Source organism: Gorilla gorilla, chromosome 14 (assembly GCF_029281585.2).
Source record: "Gorilla gorilla gorilla isolate KB3781 chromosome 14, NHGRI_mGorGor1-v2.1_pri, whole genome shotgun sequence".
Classification (NCBI taxonomy): Eukaryota; Metazoa; Chordata; class Mammalia; order Primates; family Hominidae; genus Gorilla; species Gorilla gorilla.
Window position 1 is genome coordinate 59,457,951 of NC_073238.2, and position 18,365 is coordinate 59,476,315.

The following is an 18,365-nucleotide window of genomic DNA, read 5'->3' on the forward strand; positions in this document are numbered from 1 at the left end:
GAGATAGTCTACCATTATCACATTAAACCATGCTCAAGGCTTGAGATTTCTTTGATGGGGTATCCAGGGATTGAAATTAGGTGATCATTACAGTGACCATGTAGCTTACCTGGTTACAAGGTGGAATCTTTTTGAGAGTAAAAAGGAGCACTATTTTTAAGCATGCCAATACTTGGGGTGTAACTAGACTGTCTGTGGCAAACTAGGACTCTGGGTCAACCTAGTTAGTTTATCAGGAGCTTTTAAAATTTCCTTCTTATCACTGCCCTGAAGGTATATAGTCCTTTGGGATTTTAATTTTTTGTGGAAATGAACTCCTGTTAGACTTTCTACCTTGTATAGGCACTGGACTTTGATTTATGTCCCTCATGCCTTGGGAGGCTGTCTAAACAAAGAGTCTCATTTTCCTTGCATTGACTTATGACCACAGGGAATCTCATTTTCCCCGTATTTGGGGCTTGTAATTTCTTATTATCTTATGGTCTCTTTGATACTTTAAGATTTTATTAAGCTTTTTAATTGTTTTCAGAGGGAGATTTTATCTAAATTAAGTTAGCCCACCATTATAGAGAATATAGACCAGCATAGTTAATTTACTCGAAATAACAGATGAAAAAGAACCGAAGGAATTTCTTAACATCAAATAAATGCCTCTTTTTCACAAGAAATACAAGTTCCCAAGAGTTTCTTTTAAGTTGGGAGGTGGGGGTGTAGATGTGGGTGAAGAATTAAAGAATCGGAGTCATTATATTATCTTTTTAAAAAACTCCATGTTTTTCACTTTTTGACAATCTATCGATTCTCTGTTACGAAAATTTTGAAAATTATAATCCTCAAAATAACTTCTCATTTTTACTTAGTTGTGTTATCACTTCATCAAGGCTGTAAAGACTAACATTCCACAACTAATTTCCCTGCTGTTTAACCTTAGTATAAATTATAAATAAGTTTGTACTTTCTTCTAGGCTTTTGATCATGTCATCTTATTCTTGAATTATTTATTTTTATTCTATATTGTCTAGATTTCACAGTTACATCTCTTTTCTTAAAAAACACTCATAGGTGAGCTTTACAAAATATACGTAGTTTCTTTTCAGGTCCATTGTAGAATTTTAGTCTATACTATAGACTCATGTGTATTTTGTGTCTTTAGTTAGACAGTTATAATTTTCTCATTTTTTTCAGTATGTGTGTGTATATGTATGTGTAATATATCTTCCTCAAAGCAGAGTTTTGGCTGGTCAGCAAATGTTTAAATGAGTATTTTTGTGGTAATTATAAACTCTGATCTAATTTGGTCCATACTGCTTGTGTAAGGAAAAGATTGCTCGTTTTGTTTTTTCAAGTTTTGTGTGTTTGTAGCCAAATGAATTGTACTTTTATTTCTACATGTTTATTATACTTCATGTCAGTCATCTAAGTTACCTTACTTTGTTGCTTTAATAAATTTTTATCCAATAAAAATTTATTTAATTAATTTTTTATTGTGTCCTAATGTTTTCTTTAGAAGGGTGTAGTGACTTGAAGAAAGCATGGATTTTTCTTTAAAAGAAGTATATTTTTGTATTGGTAAATTGCTAGTCTCTGATGTGGTCTTTGTCATATGTAGTCATCAAAAAACAAAAGTGATCCGGGCGTGGTGGGTCACGCCTATAATCCCAGCACTTTGGGAGACCAAAGCAGGAGGATCACTTGAGCCCAGGAGTTTGAGACCAGCCTGCCAGCACAGTGAAACCCCGTCTCTACCAAAAAATACAAAAATTAGCCAGGCATAGTGGTACATGCCGGTAGTGTAGTTCCAGCTATTCAGGAGGCTGAGGCAGGAAAATTGCCTGAACCCAGGAGATGGAGATTGCAGTGAGCCAAGATCACACCACTGCACTCCAGTCTGGGCAACAGAGTGAGACCCTGTCTCAAAAGACAAAAAAAAAAAAAAAAAAAAAAAAACCCAGAAAAACCAAAGGTGATATCCAGATATCATGGCATCAATTCCCTTCATATACCTCCCTCTCTTCTTCTTGCTGGCTACCTTAAAAAAGGAAAGGGTCATACTTTTCAACTAGTAGCACCTTGAAATATATTTTATTTTTTACAGTAGATTTAAGGAGTCATTGCTTTTGCTGTAAAATAATAAGTCAGAGTAAAAAAGCTTAGTCAATAGAGATCCTTTAAGGAATCCTTAAATGAATAACCAAGAACATTTTAAGCATGTCAATTACTTGTATATGAACATTTCTCTCTGATGTTCTTAAAGACAATTTTTAGGTTTTAAACAACAGCAACTTTACATTTTATCTTATAAAGCTGTATAATACAAAAACAATTAGTATGTATTTAGAAGTAAATATAAAATAAATCTATTAACCTGTGGATGAGTCAGTATTGCTTTTAAGTGATCTTCATATTTCGGCTATATAAGCCAAAAAAACTTACTTAGTATTGTCTTTGGGTCACTTTTGAAAGCCAGAGGGAAAGTTTAGGTTGAGAAAATGTCTCATCCAAAAGCATTGTCTTTTGGGTTACTTTTCATCTGTTTTTTAATTTTTAAAAAACTTTGTGAGCTTGAGCACATTATGTTAGCTTAAGTGTACAAAAAGCTAGCGGTAGCTTTTCTTGATGCTTCTATTGATATGGTATTGGGGAAAATGCCTAATTGTTTGAATAGTCTACCACAAGCTTATTAATTTAGAAAACTAGAGAGAATAATGCTAGCTCCTTAGGTAACAAATGGCCACCCTGCTGGCTGAAGCTTTAGACTCCTCCTCCTCTCTGGAGGTAGCTCCTTATGTAGCCCCTTCTTCTTCATACCCTGCCATTTCTAAGAATTTGACCATGTCTCTCTTCCAGCTTCCACCAGTTTAGTTTTTTAGACTACATTTCACTTTCGTAGTGTTGTTTGTTTGTTTGTTTGTTTGTTGAGACAGTCTCGCTCTGTTGCCCAGGCTGGAGTACAGTGGTGCAATCTCAGCTTACTGCAGCCTCTGCCTCCCGGGCTCAAGCAGTTCTCCTGCCCCAACCTCCTGAGTAGCTGGGATTACAGACGCCCACTGCTACGCCCAGCTAACTTTTGTTACCTCAGGTGATCCACCTGCCTCGGCCTCCCAAAGTGCTGGGATTACAGGTATGAATCACTGCACCCGGCCACTTTCCCAATGTTCTTACTTCACTCCTTCCCAGATGACTCTAAAATAGCGTTCAAGATGCTTTGTGATCTTAAGTGTTTTTTAAAATTGCTTGGTACTGTGGGGAAACAGAATTATGCCTTTCTCTCTCTATGTTTATATTCTTCCTCCATCTCCAGAGCAGGGCAGTACCAGAGTTTACTATATCTCAAAAATCTGTGAAGTTGTTGCTTTGCTTACTTGATGTAAAAATAGTCTCCCTCCTCCCATTTGCTTAAAGGTAGTCTACTTTTTTCTTAGATGGTCCCGTGGAAGAATTTTTAGTTCATTTTTAGAAATCATTTTGCTGGTTGTTCCCTATTGGTAGCTATTCTTCAGGTTTAATTTGTTAATAATTCTGTACATGAATGAGGAAAATAGGCCTAGCTCACAGAGGCTTCTTTCCTGGTTATCCCTCACGTGCCAGTCCCCCTTTTTCTTTCTGTGGTTGAGGCCGCACAAGTCTCAGAAATGGATTCTCTGTACTAGTTTTTTCTTGCAGCACACTCGTCAGGCAGGCTGGGTTCCCTTTTGGTTAACTGTGGCTTCTTCCATTATTTTAACTAGGTCTTGGCCTAGACTAATGAATGAGTGGAGGCACCCCCTTCCTTCAGTATTATTTTGTGCATTTTCAAGGTTCATGTCCTTTGTCAAGTAAGTCTGTTACTGAGTTCCAGGATCTGGTCCGAAGGCATTATCACATAGTGGTTAGAGCTTGGCACTTTGAGGGTTGCTTGGTTGCTGTGTGACTGCAGGCAAGTTGCTTAACTCTGGGGATCCCTGTTTCTTCATCTATAAAATAATAGTGTTAATACTACCTACCTCTATCTGTTAGAATTAACTCCGCTAGCAAAATATCAGTGACTTAAGCACATTGTTTTCCCTTGTAAGGGAAGTTCCTAGGTAAGAAGTCCTTGTCTGCTATGGCATTTCCAAGGTCATCAGCAGGCCTTTGCCATTGTTTAACTGTGGCTTCCATCCTCAGGGGGATCCAGAATGACTGCTGGAGTTACTACTGTCATATCTACCTCTCAGGCATCAAAAAGGAAGCAAGACGGGGAAGGTAAAGGGACTTCTTAATTCTTTGCAGGAGCATATCCAGAAGTCACTTTGCTTACATTCCACTAGTCAGAACTTGATAACTTGGCCACACTTTGCAGCCATAGAACACTGAGAAATGCAGGTTTAATTTGGGTGTAGTTGCTACCCTTAATTAGGGTTCCATTTCTGACAAAGAAGGGAATGGATACAGGAGAAGTAAGTAGCAATATCTACCCCATCACCTCATGAGATCATTATGTGTTGCGCGCTTTAAAGCAGACAGTGCATGTCAATACTTAGTACCGTGCCTGATGCAAAGTAATACCTCATCAAATGCCAGACATTTTTATGATCTCCTGTGTTAAAGGATCAGATTATCTGCATTTACCACTTCTTTTTTCTTTTTTTTTATTTTTTGAGACAGAGTCTTTCTTGGTCACCCAGGCTAGGGTATAGTGGCACCATCTTGGCTCACTGCAACCTCTTCCTCCCGGGCTCAAGCAGTTGTCCTGCCTCAGCCTCCTGAGTAACTGGGATTACAAGTGTGCACTACCAACCCTGGCTAATTATTGTATTTTTTTTTAGAAGAGACAGGGTTTCACCATGTTAGCCAGGCTGGTCTTGAACTCCCAACAAGTGATCTGCCTGCCTCAACCTCCCGAAGTGAGCCACTGCACCTGGCCTCTTATTCTTTTGGCTCATTCACATACTTTCCCAGAAGAGTGATTTCTTATAATACTGTAATACCTGAAACTTGTTTCTGTATGGAAACAACCATAGATGATTTCTTCGCAGGAAAGAGGTAGATAGGGTGTGGCTATTCCCTTATTGGGGAACTGTTAGTTTCTGTAGATGTTTTAGCCTTTTACTTCATTAGTAATTTTTAACATGGGTGGCGTTGATTGGTGAAGTCTTTTTTAACTGTATTTCCCCCCCCCCCCCCTTTTTTTTTGAGACAGGGTCTTGCTCTGTCACCCAGGCTGGAGTGCAGTGGCATGATCCTACCTCACTGCAGCCTCGAGCTCTTGGGCTCAAGCAATCTTCCCACTTCGACCTCCCCAAGTGCTGGGATTACCATGTGAGCCACTGTAGCTAGCCTTTTTTCCCTTTAATTGTGAAATCCTCACCTGCTTTTCTTTTCCACTGCCTTGAGCCAAAACACCACTGTTTGATGCATATTCATTTTTAAAAAGATAAAGTGAATTAAGATTCTACCTAAACTTTTATTTTATTACATCCTTTAGTTAAATGGAAAGTCTTCGGAAAGTTAGGAAAGATTTTACTTAGGGTGCCTTTTGCTTCACTAAACACCTCAGTGTTAACTGCCAAATTTGTATATATTTTATACAAGCACAAGGTTGTTATTTTCTTTGTTTTTGACAGGGTCTCGTTCTGTTGCCCAGGCAGGAAGTGCAGTGGTATAGTCATGACTCACTGCAGCCAATCTCCTGTGCTCAAGCGATCTTCCCACCTCCGCCTCCTGAGTAGCTGGAACTATAGGTGTGGGCCACCACGCCCAACTGTTTTTGTGTGTGTGTGTGTGTATTTTTTGTGGAGACAGGGTTTTGCCATGTTTCCTAGGCTGGCCTTGAACTCCTGGGCTCAAGTGATCCTCCATCCTTGGCCTTTGAAAGTGCCTGGATTATAGGTGCGCCACCCCGCTTAGCCCATTATTTTCTACATACCTGTCACCTAGTGAATTTTATAGTATACCTAACAATGTTGTATTCTGTAACAGCAAGAAATATATTTGAAGCTCCTTTTTCTTGTGTCTTATTAAGGACAATCTGCCTGATATCCAGATAATCCAAATTTTCCTTAAGACACAAAGAAAGAGCAGAGGGAAATATAACTGGGAACCAAAATGTATTTTAATATAGCCTGCTTCCACTTTTCAAGGTAGCTGAATTTTATGTTCTAAATCTCAGTGTGTTAGATTTTGGCTGTGTTGTAACAGCAACTTATAATATGTTGTAAACTTATACATATTGTAAGCACATGTAGACTTACACATGTTGTAAATGCCTGCGGTTGTGTTTGGTTTTAGTTTTCGTTTTGTTGTTTTATAAATCCATCACCCACGACCTTTAGCTATTGTACAACATGGTGAATATACCCAGTAACAATGTATTATATACTTCTAAGTGTTCTTACCACAAAACTAAGTATATAAGGTAATATATATGTTAATTAGTTTGATTAGCCATTCCATAATATATACATATTCCAGAACATGTTGTATACCATAAATGTATACAAATTTTATCAATTAAAGATTGTTTTTTAAGAAAGAAAATGCACTAAAAAATCATTTATGACTTTTAGATTCTTCTGTTTGGTGTTTCTCTCCAGTTATCTCACCTTTATTAGTAATTATTTCCATACACAGCTATGCACAGTCTTTCTTTTTTCTTTCTAGATGGATTTCTCTTAAAATATCTTTGCGTAGATAGAAAAAAATATGTAAAAATCAAAATAGTTTTGTTAGGATATAGGATTATGGTATCTTCATTCATATTTTTAACGTGGTTTTTTTTTTTTTTTTTTTTTTTTTTTCTCGAGGCAGAGTCTCATTCTGTAGCCCAGGCTGGAGTGCAGTGGCACAATCTCGGCTCACTGCAACCTCCGCCTCCTGGGCGCCTCCTGATTCTTGTGCCTCAGCCTCCCGAGTAGCTGGGATTACAGGCATGCGTCACCATGCCCAGCCAAGTTTTATATTTTTAGTAGAGATGGGGTTTTGCCATGTTGGCCTGGCTGGTCTTGAGCTCCTGACCTCAAGTGACCTGCCCACCTTGGCCTCCCAAAGTGCTGGGATTACAGGCGTGAGCCCCGGCACCTGGCCTATTTTTTTTTTTTTAATTTTAATTTTTTTTTTGAGACAGAGTGTGGCCCCGTCACCCAGACTGGAGTGTAATAGCTCGATCTCTGCTCACTGCAACCTCCACCTCCTAGGTTCAAATGATTCTCCTGCCTCAGCCTCCCAAGTAGCTGGGATTTCAGGCGTCCACCACCATGCCCTGCTAATTTTTTGTATTTTTAGTAGAGACGGGGTTTCATCATGTTGGCCAAGCTGGTCTTGAACTCCTGACCTCGTGATTCACCCGCCTCAGCCTCCCAAAGTGCTGGGATTACAGGTGTGAGCCACTGCACCCAGCCGCCTGGCCGCCCAGCCTATTTTTAGTGTTTTAAAAATAAAAATTTATCAAATGCTATGATACCTAATGTAAATGATAATTGGTCTAATTCTTTGTAAAATAACATTAAGTGATAGAAGATAAATCAAGTCAAAATTAGTATCACTCAACATTTTTTAAGAATCTTAAAAATAGTTAATAAATACCTGTTTTAACGAGGCAAAAATCAGTGGGTTGCAAATTAAGAATTAGTAGACTTCCTCAATTTTATACTTTAATAATGTCAAAACATATATGCTAAACATCCTAAAGGACAATAATCAAAATTACTTTTGAAAAGTTGAGCCTGTTTTTAAAAAGGAATTTTCAAAAATTAACTAGTTTTTAAAATAAAATTACTATTAAAACTTGCTTTTAAATGCAACTGAACATTCTGGAATTGTGGTTTTGGAAAAACCTGTCATGGTTTTAGGTTAAATGTGTTATATTTTATAATATGGAATAGGTTTTAAAAACATTTACAAAGGGATATGTTGGCAAGGCGTGGTGACTCACGCTTGTAATCCCAGCACTTTGGGAGACCAAGGCAGGAGGATTGCTTGAGCCCAGGAGTTTGAGACCAGCCTGGGCAACAAAGTGAGACTCCATCTCCATGAAAGTATATATTTTTTTAAATTTATATTTTAAAAATTTAAAAGGGGTATGTTTTAATTGTCTCATTTTTAAATATCCAATTCAGTATCTTTTCTAAAATAACTGGTGGTTGAAATAAAACTAGAATTTGTGTATTTTATTATACAATGCTTAATGTACATTTCTGCATTGTTAGAAAAGCTTTATTAAATATAGGTCATTTATAACAACTTATATGTGTTCATGATTTTTGTTTGCTAGAAAATATTGAACCATTATGTATTTTTTTAAGAGAAGAAGTAGAAATACAGTCCACCTCTTCATAAATTTTTTAAGCCATATTTTAGATTCATCTTAAATGTTTCTCTCTGTCCAGCCTATTTTCCTTTACCGCCACTCCCTTGGTGTTTGTTGACAGAAACAAATTAATTGTAATATTATCTTAAGCAAAATATGATTAGGACAATAAGTGGGCTACAGAAGAAGCCATTGTATATTTTAGAGCTAAATACAAATGATTTCTAAGTTGCATGCTGTTTTGGATAGTCCTCCATATTACATCTTTGTTTTATTAGCAAAGATAATTATGATTCAGATGCTGTAATGTTAACCTTGACTAACATGCATTGCTGTTTAAAATATTCATAATTTATTAGATTGGCATGTTTTTAAAATAGCATTATCACATATGTAACTCCTTACTGATTTTATTTGTTTGAGATGGGAGTCTCACTCTGTTGCCCAGGCTGGAGTGCAGTAGCACAATCTCAGCTTGCTATAACCACCTCCTAGGTTCTAGCAATTCTCATGCCGCAGCCTCCCAAGTAGCTCAGATTACAGGCACGCACCACCATGCCCAGCTAATGTTTATATTTCTAGTAGAGACAGGGTTTCACCATGTTGTTCGTGCTGGTCTTGAACTCCTGACCTCAAGTGATCCGCCCTCCTTGGCCTCCCAAAGTGCTGGGATTACAGGTGTGAGCCACTGTGCCTGGCCCCTACTGATTTTATATTGCTGACAAAACAGCTGCTATGATTATTTTGTTATTGTAGATTTTGACATGAAGCTAGAAAATAAATGTCCCAAGAAACCTATTATATCTATTTTAAATGAATAGAATGAAAACCATGCTTGCCTATAGCAATTTAAAGTACAGTCTTGTGTTTTGTAGTATCTCATCACAGAATTAAACATGTGCTTGTTAAAAGTTCACCATTCTATTCATGTGTAAGTAGAAAGCCTAATTAATGTAAATGTGCATTTTGGGGAGACCTGTTCATGGTTATGCCATGAAAATACTTTTTACTGGACAAGATAATAATTAGTGCTGTATCAAAAGTTCATGAAGGTGAAGTACTTTACGTACAATTCAGAATTTAATTTAAACATTGCAAAAGCCCTATCAAATAGTTACTATTATCCTTATTTTACTGTGAGGATGTTGAAATTTTAAAAAGTTAAGGATCTTGCTTATGATCATGTAAGCAAGTTAGTGGAAGTTAATGGAATTAGAACCCAAGTCTAACTCGAGAGCCCATGTGTGTTTCACTGTACTTTTTTCTCCTAATATGTCAGTTCTGTGGATTATACAGTCATAAAAAGTTAACCTATTTTTCACCAAACTTGATATGTGAAAATCTTATATTCACCAGCAGACAAATTTGTGATATTCTTTACTGTTGTGAGATGGATGATTCACTTTTTTTTTTTTTTTTAATTTAAGTTCTAGGGTACATGTGCACAATGTGCAGGTTTGTTACATAGGCATACATGTGCCATGTTGGCTTGCTACACCCATCAACTTGTCATTTACATTAGGTACTTCTCCTAACGCTATCCCTCCCCGGCTCCCCACCCCACAACAGGCCCCAGTGTGTGATGTTCCCCTCCCTGTGTCCAAGTGTTCTCATTGTTCAACTCCCACTTATGAGTGAGAACATGTGGTGTTTGGTTTTCTGTCCTTGTGATATTTTGCCGAGAATGATGGTTTCCAGCTTCATCCATGTCCCTGCAAAGGACATCAACTTATCCCTTTTTTTGGCTGCATAATATTCCATCGTGTATATGTGCCACATTTTCTTTATCCAATCTGTTATGATGGACATTTGGGTTAGTTCCAAGTCTTTGCTATTGTGAATAGTGCCGCAATAAACATACGTGTGCATGTGTCTTTATAGCAGCATGATTTATAATCCTTTGGGTATGTACCCAGTAATGGGATGGCTGGGTCAAATGGTATTTCTAGTTCTAGATCCTTGAGGAATCACCACACTGTCTTCCACAATGGTTGAACTAATTTACATGCCCACCAACAGTGTAAAAGCATTCCTATTTCTTCACATCCTCTCCAGCATCTGTTGCTTCCTGACTTTTTAATGATTGCCATTCTAATTGGTGTGAGATGGTATCTCATTGTGGCTTTGATTTGCAGTACCATTGAGGACATAGGCATGGGCAAAGGCTGTTGTGGTTTTGATTTGCAATACCATTCAGGACATAGGCATGGGCAAAGGCCATTGTGGTTTTTATTTGCAGTCAAAAATCAATGGGTTGCAAATTAAGAATTAGTAGACTTCCTCAATTTTATGCTTTAAAATTATACTTTAAAAATGGCATTTGCAATACCATTCAGGATGGTATTGCAAATGGTAATACCATAGGCAGTACCATTCAGGACATAGGCATGGGCAAGGACTTCATGACTAAAACACCAAAAGCAATGGCAACAAAAGCCAAAATAGACAAATGGGATCTAATTAAAGAGCTTCTGCACAGCAAAAGAAACTGTCATCAGAGTGAACAGGCAACCTACAGAATGGGAGAAAATTTTTGCAATCTATCCATCTGACAAAGGGCTGATACCTAGAATCTCCAAAGAACTTAAACAAATCTACAAGAAAAAAACAACCCCATAAAAAAGTGGGCAAAGGATATGAACAGACACTTCTCAAAAGAAGACATTTATGCAGCCAACAGACATATGATTCACCTGTTTTTTTAAATGACATGACATTAAAAATATTACTTTTCTAAAATTCAGTTTTTCACTCAATGTTTTAGGAATACTTGCATTATAAGGTTGTGTCAAGTGAGGCAAACCTATATTTTGGTATTCTGTATTCAACACCTACCTTGTGAATGCCTGTTTTCTGCCACGTTCTAGGTGTTAGGGATATAAGTGGCTTGCAAAATCAGACGTGGTTTCTGTTGGCTCTGGTACTGGTATACCTGGGCTTCAAATCCTGGTTCCACCTCTTTATAACTATGTAATCTTGGGCAGGTTACTTAACCCCCTAAGTCTCTGTTTCTTCATCAGTAAAAAGGAAAGAATAATTAATACCTTTCTTAGAATTGTTTGAGGTTTAATTGAGAGAATGTATGTTCCTAGTATGGTATCCGGCATATAGTAAAATGCTTAATAAATGTTAGCTTTTTTTATCACCCTAAAAGTAAGTAACATTTGAAGTATAAGTTTTGTGGGGGTTTTTTTGTTTTTGTTTTTGTTTTTTTTTGAGACAGAATCTCGCTCTGTCACCTAGGCTGGAGTGCAGTGGTGCGATCTCGGCTCACCACAACTTCCATCTCTCAGTTTAAGCGATCCTCTCGCCTCAGCCTCCCAAGTAGCTGGGATTACAAGTGTATGCCACCACGTGTGGCTAATTGAAATACAAGTAATTTTCTTTAAAAAAAAAAAAAAACTGAATAAGCTGATTCAGTAACATCATCTTCAGTCTGGCATGGTAGTCTTCTTCCTTGAATTATTTGAAAAGTCTCGTGTTTCATTTGTTCTGTATACCACCATATATACATTTTAAAAATATAGTAAAAGCCGGCCGGGAGCGGTGGCTCACGCCTGTAATCACAGCACTTTGGGAGGCCGAGGTGGGCAGATCACGAGGTCAGGAGATCGAGACCATCCTGGCTAACATGATGAAACCCCGTCTCTACTAAAAATACAAAATATATATATATATATATATGAATATATATATATATATATATGTATATATATATATAGCCATAATCTCACATTTTAAGGATGGTGCTAGCTAGAGTCACTGCATGGGGTAATTCCAAATATAAGAGAATATATGTTTGGCTCATGGCAACTATAGTAACCTACTTTTTTATTACCTTTCTTTTGAGAAAGATAGTCACTTTGTGATTTGTTTTTTGGAACTGTATTTACTTATGAGAAAAAATTTGAGAAATAAATTTTTCAGTAACTGGGAACAGAAATACTCTGAAAGCTTCACTCTGACTTAAGTGACATTTTGTGTGATTTCTTCAGTTTCTTGAATGGAAAGTATTTCTGAATATATTTAGAAAATACTAACATTAAAATATAGATATTTTATATATACTTAGAGCACAATATTTAGGCATTTGAATATATAAATCCAAGTACAAGTAATTTGGAATTTAAAAAGGTACATTTATAAAAAGTTACAAGGGTGGTCAGTCTAGTCAGATTTCCTTCTAGATTACTAAATTGTTTTAGAACATTGTGATTTATTAGAAGTGTGAGGAGGAATTAAATGTGTCCAGATACAAGTTCTAAAAGATGCTACATAAAAATGAATCTGATATTTGTAATGGTTTCTATCAATAATAACTTTAAGATAGTTAAATTCTCCTCTTTGGATTTGATGAAAAACCTTACTTGTAATGCTTCTAAGGAGATCTGTTCAGCTATATCTCCTGTAAAAAGATATGTCAGGGTTATTTTTATTATCCGTAATGAAATCTTATAAGAGAAAATCTTGCTCTGACAGTAAATCACTACCTTTTTTTCATTACCAAAGTCCAAATGCCAAGGAAAAGTCAACTCCTAAGTTGGAGAGGCATATAAACAGTTCAATTATAGTGGCTATTCAAATAAATTTTACAATTCTTTTCCTGTTTTTATAGTTTTGTTCAGTCTTGATTAAGCTGTTTTAAAGTATGTAAAAGATAATGTTTTAGTAGAAATCTGTTTTTCTTAGTATATATAAAAATATTATGTAGCTAATGTGGAATTTGGTTTTTAAATGTGATTTTTGAAGGAATTTTTTTGTAGAACAGATTTTAAAAGGTTTCTTTTAGCATATACAGCCAACTTTTACATTACATTAGATGTTATAACTAGAAGTCAGTTATAGTTCTGGAAATGAATATTAACTTTACTTATTCTAAGTTTTTATGAGTAATCAAATTTTTGGCATATATGCTAATTTATGTAACCTCAGTCAAGATTTTCAGACATCTTCTTGAGATTATTAAAATTAAGATTTAGTTACCAGATTTAATTGTTTAAAGGAGCAAATTTAAATATATTTTGTTCTTAGAAGTTAAAGAACAAGTGAAATGATTAGCTGTCCTTTGCAGGGGGAAAATACACTCATTTAAAGTTAAGTTTGTAGATTACTTCATTGAAACGGCCATACGTAAAACGTAATTTTTAAAAATAATTTTTTGTTTGGCATGAAGTAATGTTAACTCATTGAGTCTGAGATTTAGCATCCAAAAAGGTATTGAAAACAATCAAAGTTCTTTCATAAGAATAATGTTTAGTGATGTTCATTTAATATTTTTGAGCTTGAAAAATGAACAGATACTTAGGATGATTCTGAAAATGAACTCCTTTATTATTCTAATAACAGATACTCTATTGAGACTAAGTTACCCATGCTTTGTGGGAACTCAGCCTGCGAAGAATTGAATTTGCTGGTTTTTGTCACTTCCAGGACCAGCCAGGGTTCCTGTAGCCTGCCGGTTGACATCAATGCATAATTTTGTGCAAAATCATCAAGTGGTACTGTTTGCTTTTAAAGTGACATGTAACTTTTTATTATAATCATTAATACAATCAAAGAAGGTAGCAGTGCTTTTATTTACTTTTTATTGTCATGAAGCAGTTTTCTAGGAATTTTCAGCAAAATACCAATTCAGCTATAAGTCTAATATGAAACACAGGAACTGTGAATATAAGCTTTTGGTCCTGCTATGGAAAAATCAAATCAATAGCTTTAATGTCTTCTTACAATCTCATTTTGTTTCACTATAGCTCTGTTTTAGTTAGATCTGCACATCTGTTTTGCTCCAGGTAGTTAATTTTGCCAGTTCAGTTTCTCTGTAGATTTTTGCCATAGTAGAAAAGGATTTTAAATATTAATAGCCCCTTAAAATATTTTATTACCATTTACTTAAATGAACGATAGATAATGTACATGCTTTGTTTTTTGTGCAAATACCCAAGACAATCTGATTGAAAGACAGCTTAAGGACAAATAAATAGCAAAAGCTTTCAGTCTTTATTTACAGTGTATAGAAGGTTACTGTTTTCATTTTAGGTGGAAGAGTCTGATCAGCAGGAACACCCCAGAGGAAGGACATCTTTAGCGATAGAATTTACATACCGTTAGCTCACAGTAATTGATTAGTAGCAGGGCTCTGTAGTACAGAGCTAGCTGGGCATGTTATTTGGGATGCCTTTGATGCTGTGGTTTTCCGAAGCTTGCTGGCTGCATGCTTGTTGCCTTTGTTCGTGACACAGGTAATTACTTGATAAAATGAAGTGCATCGCTGTGAACAATTGACCCTTTGGAACAATCCAGGCTGGTCAGCAGTCTAAAGCCACACTTTAAAGCCATCATGATAGCCTCAAACTTAAGAGTTTCCAAGGTACAGACAAAGGTGTTGTCTTCCTTTAGTACAAGTCGAGTGCCATTTTCAGACTTTATGAAGTATTTAAATTGGATGATATTTGACGATATTGAAAACTCCTCTGGAAATCCATCCAGCCTGCTTTTGGACACCAGAACAATGCGAGACTTTATTTTTGATATGAAATCAGGAGCATTACAGAAGATTCTTAATCCTTGTGAACGATCGTGGTTGTCTGTTATTTCCAAGAAAGTAGTCTCTCTGGGTGTTAGCTGTTCTTTCTCCCACCTGGATTTCACTTCCTCTGCCAGTCCCTTGAGCTGAAAGAATTCTGCTTCTTGTGCAAGAAGTTGATTTTCTCGAAACCCTTCAGGCAATAGAAGTTCTCCATTTCGTAGGAAGTTTAGGACATGCCTGAAGAGGAGACCATCCCTGTCTATGAAATAATGACCATCAGCATCAAACGGGCAGAGGATTTTTCCATTTACTATACCTTCAAGGAAAGTGTCTGGATACTTGGTCAGTGTTTGTTTTTGAGTAATGTATAAATATCCACCAACGTTGAGGGTCATCAGTGTGGATTTGCAGTTCTTTCCTTGATCAGTATCTTCCAGGCTGTTGTGTTTCCCTTCGTACTCCTTTTCTTTTTCTCTTCTGTTTATTTTACGCTCCATTTTTTGAAGATGCTATTTCAGCTTGTTCTTCTTGGCTTTCAGATTTTTTAAAAAGAAACACTACCACACAAGCACGCCTTTATTCAGCCCCAGCCTGGTGATGGAATGGAAACGCTGGCAGTATCGCCTGCGCTGTCAGCTCGGTTTTGCAGTAGGTGGCGTATCAGCCTATGTATGCAGGAGCTTTCTGGAGTAAGACGGAAAAGAGAATTTGCATTTAACTGTATCAGGGAAGGGATTTGTTGTGAAAGGATTTTCATGTCTATCCTTTGAAGTAATAAGAGTTACTCAGAATAAATTGAATTTCCTCTTGTCAGTTAAGCAGATCCAAATGTTTAATTCTTCATCCAAATGTGAATGTTTAACTATTTCTAAATGCCTAAGTTATTTTTTAATCAGGCAGGCTTAATATTGAATAATATTGTCATCTTTTGGAAAATAATGTGTATTGATTTAGTGTCATCTTTTTAAAGTAAATTTAAGTAGGAAACATAAGGTGAAAATTCTAGGTGTATACAATTTTCTTTCCCGGAAAAAGTCACACATTTCACAGTATTGTAGTCATTTTTGAGACACAAATAAGAATACTTAACCTGCTACTTGTGACACTGCACTTGAATTTAATTGGATTTGCATATGATTCTGATTTGGAGATCTGTGTTAAAGGATGTTAAGAAATTTTTTTATTTTTTATTTTTTATTATTTTATTTACCCTAAAAGTAAAAAAAAAAAAATCAAATAGGCTTTACAGTAATCACTTACTTTTTTTGGTTAAGATTTTCTGTGGAAAATTCATGAACTTGTTTCACTCGGAGCCTGCTTTTGTGCTGAACAAAGACTTGGACAATTATAGAAAATACTGTGACTGTGTATGTGCATGCATGTATATGCCGTAGGAAGATAGGAGAAAGATCTAGATTCAGAATACCTACTACAAAATAGTGTCATGGGTAAGTTAGTTTCTTGTTTGTTTGTTTGTTTGTTTCACAGTGGGCAAAATAAATCACCAAAGCCTAACCTTGTTTTTCAACTTGGGAGCTAGAACAGTGTGAATGATGTCACCCTCCACTTCTCACATCTTTTTCCTCTTTCCCCTATAACTTCCCTTCCAAAGCAATTTAGGGTTCTGAGCTTTCACTTCTAGCATTTAAAGGCTCAGTGGTAAGAAATGTAAACATTGTCCCCAGTACACTATTATTTGGCCTATCTGCTAAATTATTCTGGGAAACTACATTGTTTTTTGTTTTAGTTTTAGTTTTTAATTTATTTTTGTAGAGACAAGTTTTTGCCATGTTGCCCAGACGGGTCTCAAACTCCTGGATTCAGGTGATCTCCCCATCTCAGCCTCCCAGAGTGCTGGGATTACAGGCATGAGCTACTGCGCTGGGCCACACTGTTAAAAGTTAGACTTTAGTTTATATTTCTCTTGCATTAAAAGTATTTTAAAATTATTTAACTATGTTGACATAGGAATATTGGAAGAGATTCTTCTAAAATGCATACTTCTTATTTTCTTTAAACAATATTAGATTTTCAGGTATAAAAAATTATATTCTTATAGTGATCTTGAAGTTAACATTTATGTATTATTGAGATCAAAAGTTCATTGAAATCGAACTAGAAAACTAAGGCATAATGTTTTTAGAGCTGTGTTTTTGCTTAGAGACTATGAAATTCAACTTCCTCATTTCACCAAAGATAAAATTGCATTCCAGAGAATTTTTAGTATTTTATCAAGGACTTCACAGCAAAGCCAACATTTTGACTAAAACTTCCTTTACTCCTGCAGCACTTAATAAGACTTACTCTTATATTCTGACAATCTCATGTTTGTCTTGATTTTGCTTTTTTAGATTAAGTCTTTTCTGTCAATACAACTTTTTAAGAAATACTGAATAGATTTTGAGGGAGAAGGGATACAACTTTGGAAGTACATTCATGGAATTCTTGTGTTACCATTACAAATAGTCACTGCACATGAGTAGCATCATATAATAGCAAAATCAAAAAGGCGTAACAATTTCATTTATAGGTATAGTCCTCTTTTTTTGAACTTTATAGGATACCAGAATTAGTACAACATAACTGTAGTATAGTGATGGAGACTGTGCTAGCATGTTCTTGCTTGTTTAAATAAAGTGATGTGGATAGATACTATGTACTCTGGGTCTGCTTCCTTACACCCTGTTTGGCCTGTCTATAGATGTCTTCATGGGAAGCCCCAATGCTGTTGCTGTTGGAGGATAGGCTTCCATGAGGTGGTGAGAAGGCAGGAGTGAGTCAGGACAGCTGGAAGTGGGACTGCTGACCTTCAGTCATCACTCCAGGGCCACCTTACGCTTCCTAGCTCACTCACTTCTGGTTTCTGCTGCCAGGTTTTCAAAACCACTGATGAGTGCTCGTTTCTGCAGGCTTGCCTGAACAGACTCTGAACCATTCCATCTTGTGCCTCTTCTCCTTGATTGTTTTTTCTCACTCTAGACTTCACTCTGGTGTTCTTCTGCAAAGTTGACATGTGTGATTTCTTTGCCACCCATGGCCTGGCAACAGTAGTATAACTGAAGCCTTGTCTTAGTGCCTGGCTTATACAAATCCATAGGACTTTTGTGTCCTCTTTGGCCCAACTTGCAGACTTAAGGAAGAAAAATGTAGGCCGGGCATGTTGGCTAATGCCTGTAATCCCAGCACTTTGGGAGGCTGAGGCGGGCGGATCACTTGAGGCCAGGAGTTTGAGACCAGCCTGGCCAGTATAGGGAAACCCTTTGTCTACCAAAAATTAAAAAAAAAAAAAAATTAGCTGGGGTGTGTTGGTGTATGTCTGTAGTCCCAGCTACTTGGAAGGCTGAGGCAGGAGAATTGCCTGAGTCCGGGAGGTGGAGGTTGCAGTGAGTGGGGATAGCGCCACTGCACTCCAGTCTGGGCAACACAGTAAGACCCTGTCTCCGAAAAAAAAAAAAAAAAAAAAACACCCAGTATGCCTATTACTCCATATTAACTCCAGCAAAGCAAGATGACTGCAATTCATGGAAATTATAGGAGTTCATTGATCATTGCTGCCTGTGGTGGTACACATGC

General features: G+C 36.7%; 2 protein-coding genes across 2 annotated transcripts in view; one reads left to right on the plus strand and one right to left on the minus strand.

Annotated features, from left to right (window-relative positions):
* Nucleotides 1–18,365, plus strand: part of GTF2F2 (general transcription factor IIF subunit 2) — a 166,650-nt gene that overhangs the window by 61,106 nt on the left and 87,179 nt on the right. The gene's annotated exons all lie outside the window — the stretch shown is intronic.
* On the minus strand, nucleotides 12,088–18,055 carry KCTD4 (potassium channel tetramerization domain containing 4). Its single transcript, XM_004054463.4, has one exon. It carries the CDS (start codon nucleotides 15,287–15,289, stop codon nucleotides 14,510–14,512), a length of 780 nt encoding a protein of 259 aa, XP_004054511.1. The 5' UTR covers nucleotides 15,290–18,055; the 3' UTR covers nucleotides 12,088–14,509.